Source organism: Rhincodon typus, chromosome 8 (assembly GCF_021869965.1).
Source record: "Rhincodon typus isolate 14 chromosome 8, sRhiTyp1.1, whole genome shotgun sequence".
Classification (NCBI taxonomy): domain Eukaryota; kingdom Metazoa; phylum Chordata; class Chondrichthyes; order Orectolobiformes; family Rhincodontidae; genus Rhincodon; species Rhincodon typus.
Window position 1 is genome coordinate 32,599,293 of NC_063339.1, and position 7,454 is coordinate 32,606,746.

Below are 7,454 nucleotides of genomic sequence, written 5' to 3' on the forward strand. Positions count from 1 at the left end.
CACTTTAAAACTATGCCCCCTCATAATAGCTACGTCCACCGTAGGAAAAAGTCTCTGGCTGTCCACTCTATCTACACCTCTGATCATTTTGTACATGTCAAGTCACCTCTCATCCTTTGTCGTTCTAAAGAGAAAAGCCCTAGCTTTCTCAACCTTTCCTCGTAAGACCTTCCCTCCATTCCAGGCAACATCCTGGTAAATCTCCTCTACACCTTTTCCAACGCTTCCACATCTTTCCTGTAATGAGGCGACCAGAACTGGACACAATACTCCAGATGTGGCCGAACCAGGCTTTTGTATAGCTGGAGCATTACTTCATGCCTCTTGAACTCAATCCCTCTATTAATGAAAGCTAACACACCATACGCCTTCTTAATAACTCTATCCACCTGGGTAGCAGCTTTCAGGGAACTGTGAACATGAACCCCAAGATCCTTGTGCTCCTCCACACTGCCAAGAATCTTTCGTTAACCCTGTATTCTGCTTTCAAGTTTGTCCTTCCAAAATGAATCACCTCACACTTTTCAGGGTTAAACTCCATCTGCCAGTTCTCAGCCCAGCTCTGCATCCTATCAATGTCCCTTTGTAACCTAGAACAGCCCTCCGCACTGTTCACAACGTGACCCACCTTCGTATCGTCCGCGAACTTGCTAATCCACCCTTCCACTCCTTCATCCAAATCATTTACAAAAATCACAAATAGAAGAGGACCCAGGACAGATCCTTGTGGTACACCACTCATAACTGAGCACGATGTTGAATATTTTCCGTCCACTACCATCATTTGTTTTCTAAGGGTCAGCCAATTCTGAATCCAATCTGCCACATTTCCCCCTGTACCATGCCTCCTTACCTTCTGCATGAGCCTACCATGGGGAACCTTATCAAACGCCTTACTTAAATCCATGTATACCACATCCACTGCTCTACCTACATCCACGTGTTTGGTCACCTCTTCAAAGAATTAATGTTGTACCATTTTTACATGCATTAGCTATTTCTATGTTTATTGCCCACCCCACCACAATGACATTATTTGGTGGCCTATAGACCACACCTATCAGTGACTTCTTCTCCCTGCTATTCCTAATTTCCACCCAAATGGATTCAACCTTTTGTTCAGTAGAACTTATATCATCTCTCACTACTGCCCTGATATCATCCTTAAAAATCAGAGCAACACCACCTCCCTTACCTTCCTGTCTGTCCTTCGGACAGTTTCATACCCCAGGATATTTAACTCCCAGTCATAACCATCCTGCAACCATGACTCTGTAATGGCCACTAAATCATACTCATTTACCATGATTTGCGCTGTCAACTCATCCACCTTGTTTCGAATGCTCTGAGCATTCAGATAAAGTGCTCTTATGCTAGTTTTTGCACCTTCTTTTTGAGGCTTATCACCTCCATTACTCACAGCTCTTGAGTTCTCCTTCCCTTTAACTTTTTTCCTAATTTTCAATGGAGTTGAAGCTTCCTTGTCACCTGCTAACCTGCTGCTTTGCCTTCCATTTGATGTGGAGTTGATGTGGTGTGCAAAATACTTTATGCAAGGTATAACAGAACTACTTCATTGGAAGCAAATAAATAACAAAGGAATAAGAGGAATTATTGTACAATAAAGAACAGATATGATTTTATTAAATTGAATCATCAGCTTCAAAATAACAAGTCATGGTGGGAAGTTACAGAGCTTCCTTCCTCAAGTTAAACCATTAGGTCAGGAGAATATCATAGAAGTGAAGGTATGAATAAACAAAGTATAAAGCCACCATTAACCCTGAAAAAAGACAAGGTAATATCAATAGGACAAATGCTTTAATGATGTCCTCAAGGTCAATATCCCTGCCAACTCATGGGTGCACCTGGCCCATGATCGACTAAAATTGGGTTCAAATGAGAAGAATTGAACGCATCCAAAGATTTTGTCGGGAACACACGGGGAGACAAATTTGAGAGGTGGAAGGGCACAAACCTCCAAGAAACTCTGCTCCCTGACTCTTCAAGTACCACCTTCCCCACATATGATGCTATCTGCAGATTGTGTACTAAGCTAGCTGTCTTTCAGAAAGAACCCCTATGGAAGCAAGTCATTCTTGATCCTGAGGGGCATACCTAAGAACAGATATTATCAAAGCTCCACACTCCCCACAAGCCCCACCACCCCCGGCACTTTTCCCTGCAACCACAGGAAGTGCTACACCTGACCCTACACCTTCCTCCTCACCCCCATCCCAGGCCCCAAGAAAACGTTCCATATTAAACAGATGTTCACCTGCACATCTGGTAATGTGGTCTATTGTATCCGCTGTTCCCGATGTGGCCTCCTCTACATCGGGGAAACCAAGCTTTGTGGAGCACCTTCGTGACTACACTTCCTAGTCACGAACCACTTCAACTCCCCCTCCCACTCCTTGGATGACATGTCCATCCTGGGCCTCCTGCAGTGCCACAGCAATGCCACCAAAGGCTACAGGAACAACATCTCATATTCCGCTTGGGAACCCTGCAACCCAATGGTATCAATGTGGACTTTACAAGCTTCAAAATCTCCCCTCCCCCGACCTCATCCCAAGACCAGCCCATCTTGCCCCTGCCTCCTTGACCTGTCCGTCTTTTCTCCCACCTATCCGCTCCTCCCACCTCACTGACCTACCCCCACCCCCACTTCATACTATTAGTCTCATCCCCACCTCCTTGACCTGTCCGTCTTCCCTCCCACCTACCCACTCCTCTCTCTTCACTGATCAACCCCCATCCCAAATCCCCACCCACACTCACCTTTACTAGCCTCATCCCCGCCTCCTTGACCTGTCCGTCTTCTCTCCACCTATCTGCTCCACTATCAACTTTCTATCATCGCCTACCCCTCTCTCTATTTATTTCAGAACCCCCCCTTCCCCTCCCCCTCCCCCATTTCTGAAGAAGAGTCCAGACCCGAAACTTCAGCCTCCCTGTTCCTCTGATGCTGCTTGGCCTGCTGTGTTCATCCAGCCCTGCACCTTGTTATATCAGATTCCAGCATCGGCAGTTCCTACTATCTGTTATCAAAGTACTATGCTTTGGAGCATAACAACATAAAACAGGAAATGTTTTCCTGCATTCACTGCGAGCTAAGAACAGGCATAAGACATGTTGCTGCAATTACAAGCTGTTGCTCCACGGCTGCAGTATTTTGAAACGCGTGGCTTTCCGGACCGTTCCTCCTCCTTGCTTATTGCCCGGATGGACTAGAGGAGAAGACATGGCCGATTCTGATATTAACTGGGTGGCAGAGGAGAGAAGCGGTCACTGTGCGGTTCTGGTTGACAACTATCTGTATGTGTGGGGTGGTTATGTGGTAAGTTTATGGTTGGCGGGCAGAGTCCAGCTTGGATCATGTTACCCCTTGCCCAGAACCTCTGCCCCCCTGTCCCCTTACACTTTCATGTGTTCGGCCTTTGTGGACTCGAATTCAAGGCGAGATTCGATGTATCATCTGTAACCTCTGTTCTCATGCCAGGCTTTTGATTGTGCGGTAGGTGTGCGGGTTTGAACTGTGTGAATGTGAGAAATGAAACAGCCTGGCGCCTTCCATTGGGTTCAGACGTTGTTTAAATATCGGCCTGCAACTTGACCGCTTCTGTTGTTGTACACTTGGTCATTTCAATTTTGGAAAGGTTTGAGATATTTGAAGAACAGCACATCACAATTCCGTCTTATGTTGAGCTGCAATCTAACGACATGGAAGAGGGAGCCGAGTGGGAGAGAAAGTGTTGAATAGAGGGGGGAGAAAAGTGATTGAAGCTGCTGGATGGGGGGAGGGACTGGAAATCACTAGGTCAAAATAGCAAGTCCCGACAAAACATAAAAACAAGTGGGTTAATCTGCCAACAAGAAAGTATCAGTGGTGATTTGTTTTCAGTGAATTTCCCTTAATAGTTTTATTTTGCTTCTTTTAGCTTTATTTCGTGTTTGTTATGTCTCGGAAAAATAGCGTATTATTGAAATAATTGATCTTGATGAGTTGTAAAATGTACTACGTCTTTCCTCTAAGGCTACAAGCATTGTAAAGTTAATCACTTCTAAATTTTTTACAAATAAGAGATCAGGATTATGAAGTGGAGGATTACTATACCAGCTATACTTGTATCTGGTTGTCGTGCTTTGAAAAGATAACCCTATATTACAAGGATAATGTTGAAATAGAGCTTGGACAACCTGTAGAGTCTGTTATTTGTAAAGGAGCTTGAAGAATAGCTAATAAGGAAGATGTATTTACTGCTCTATAAGAATTATTATTCAATGAGAATGCATGCAACCATCCCTTGAAATTATTTGTTACTGATTGAAGTGGTGCAGAATCGGTTGTAGCATTGGGAGTGTGTAGAAGTCTGCATATTTTAAAATGTTGACTGAATGACAATATTCCATTAAGTAAGCTTTGCAGACTAATTTGCATCAGATATACAGAGACAAAACTTGTTGCCTTCCTTTCAGGGTGTTTGTCTTGCATGTTTGCTCCCACACATTGGACTGCTTTAGTTACTTGGTGTTCCCCATAGCTGCCCTAGTTGACAGTATTTATGCTACAAGTAACAGGAAAAAAGTTTTGGAGAGATGGATATGAACAGGGAAATTAAGTGAAGCAGTAGGGAGGAAAAAGGAGAGATTGGGGAGTAACAAGAATTATGCTTGTCAACAACTTGCATGCTATGTTAATGTTTGGAACTTCTTAAACATTTAGGGTTTCTGAATTAGTACAAGGATAGGTTCCAGCTTTACACACACAAACTTAAAAGTTCTTCACATGCTACAGCTTAATTTTATGCTGCGTACAGCATAATCTCTTGGCTTCTGCAGTCTTGGATCAGAAGGAGTTGTGGTTCAGGTAAAAAGTAGCAGAAGGGGCTGTAGTGGGGCGGTGATACTGCCCCTACCTCTGAGCCAGGAACCTAGGTCCAAGTTCCACCTGCTCCAGTGGTGTGTAATAACCTCGCCAAAATAAAAGGAGCAGATGCCACGCTCACTTGATGAATAGAAAGGTGACGTACGTTTGCTTGTTTTCATTGTACAGTGGTTAATTAAAACAACCTCATTAAATTGTATTTTTCAACATTATTAATAATTTGGCATGTATACCAACCATCCATCGCAAAAGTCAACATGTACCTAAATACAGCGAAAAGCTTTGTTTGCCAACAGTACAGGCAGATCATACTAAGCAAGGACATACAGATCATAAAGTGGTTAGACAGAGTGAGGCATATAGGTTACACTGCACAGGAGGTGTGCGAAGCAAGTTCAAAGTTAACAAGATCATCATTATTTGAAGTTAGAGAGTCCATTCATCAATCTAATAATGGCAGGAAGAAGAAGCTGTTCTTGAACGTTTTGGTGCATGTGTTCAAGCTTCTGTATCTTCTGCCTGACAGAAGAGGTTGTAGGAGAGCATGACTGGGTTGGGAGGAGTCTTTGATGATGTTGGCAGGCTTACCGCGGCAACGAGAAGTGTAAATGGAATCCATGAATGGAAAGTTGGCTCCTGTCATGGTCTGGGCTGTGTATGCAGCCTTTTGTAGTTTCTTAGGCATTTGGGCAGAGCAGTTGTCATACCAGGCTGTTATGCATCCGGAAAGTATGCTTTTTATGGTGCATCTGTAAAGGTTGGTGAGGGTCCTTATGGACACGTCAAATTTCCTAAGCCATCTGAGGAAGCTGAGGCGTTGTTGTGCCTTCAAATTCAAACATCATAACACTTGTGGCAACAACACATGCTACTACATTTCAGTTGTAAGGTACATGCAATTCCATTTCTAATGAGCTTTGCAGACAACATGATCATTCACAGTAAACATGAGGATTGGAATTTCTTTTGCAGGAGTGGCCTTTTGTAAACCAAAACTGCTGTTTAAAAGTTAGACTGGGAAGCTCTTGTGATGCATTGGTAATGTCCCTGCTTCTGAGCCAGAAGGTCTAGGTTCAAATCCCACGTCCTCCAGAGGTGTTTCATAATGCGTTTGAATAGATTGATTCGACAAATTGTTGTTTGTTTGTGGTTTTAGCAGTTTTTGCAGTCCAAGAGAAAGTTACAAACTAGAATTTTTTTTTTTCTAATTTGCCAGTAGTATGATCCAGGGATCTCAAGATTTGCACTTGTATAGGCTCAAGTGTGCCAGAGCTGCTAGGATGGAGTAACACACCTGCAGGAGCCACTGACAAAAATGGAGCCTCTTGGTAAAATTAAGTTGCTTCATTGAATATATTCTGATATGAATTGGTTTGTTTTGATGCTATGTATTCTATGAATGTCTTCATTTACTTTACAGTATGTTTATATTTTAGGGGAGGTAGTTGTCCTGGGAACGAGAGGACTCCCATATGTTTTTGTTGCCCAAAGCCCTGAGAATTCTTAGCTGGAGATTCTCTAGCTCTGCTAAGAATGGAGGATAATACAGGACAAATTGAATGTGGAATAGCTGTGAGTACTTTTTTGGAAAGTAAAATGTTTGTGATGCAGGAGCCATGGTTTTGAGATGTGGCAGAAGGAGCTTTGAGCATGGTACTGGCAGAATGGCAAGTGGCCACAATACTATCTGATTGTCCATGATCAGCTATGCTAGGAGAATGAGTCAAGACTTGCTTCTCAATTAGGGAAGATGAAAGCAGCACCAGGTTGTGTTCTGTGCCAAAATAGTTCTTGTTGGATTGAGATACTTCTGTTGCCACATACATAATTCTTACTCAATGATCAAGCATAAGCGTGGTATAAAGTTGGGGAAGAAAACACTATATCCACTCTCCTCTTTACTAGATGCTTCTTTTAATAAGATATGCTGAGGCAACTTTTGATTTCTCTTTTCCCTCTGTTATTCGATAGTGTATGTAGTTTTTAAAAATCAACCCCTTCAGGTGTGCTACGATACAGCTCTGAACCAGGTGAACCTGGATGTTCTGACCCAGAGACTGGAACACTACTGTGCCATAAGACCCCTTAGTTAAACAAGTGTGAACACTAACAAATATTAGAAAGATCGTTATACTTACATACTTATTAAATGTTCAAACTTTAGGGAACTATTGTTTTTAAACTTCTAGGTAAATTTCTTATTTTTAGTATCTAGATTTAAGATTAAATTTAAAACCTTCTTTCAGTTTTTAAAATGTTAATATTTTCATGACTCATTTTGTGGACTACTGCTAGTTAATATAATCACAATTTACTAACTGAGGTGTTTTGAGAGACAGTGGAATGGTTGATCCTCTCCTTTTTAAATCCCAGATTTTTGGAAATTACTTCAATTAAAATGTCAAAACTCAAAAGTTTTTCTGTGGAGTTAAAATTGAATCAGAGATAGTAGGAACTGCAGATGCTGGAGAATTCGAGACAACAAGGTGCAGGGCTGGATGAACACAGCAGGACAAGCAGCATCTCTGCTCCTATGATGCTGCTTGTCCTGCTGTGTTCATCC

At 42.5% G+C, this 7,454-nt stretch overlaps 1 protein-coding gene across 2 annotated transcripts in view; it reads left to right on the forward strand.

Annotated features, from left to right (window-relative positions):
* The first annotated feature begins 3,122 nt into the window (after nt 1–3,122).
* LOC109932649 (kelch domain-containing protein 1) overlaps nt 3,123–7,454 on the forward strand; it is a 99,159-nt gene continuing 94,827 nt past the window's right edge. For both annotated transcript variants that reach the window (XM_048600335.1, XM_048600338.1), the window contains exon 1: nt 3,123–3,343. In XM_048600335.1, the coding sequence (XP_048456292.1) occupies nt 3,248–3,343 (96 nt within the window). In that variant the 5' untranslated portion in view covers nt 3,123–3,247. The remainder of the gene's footprint in view (nt 3,344–7,454) is intronic.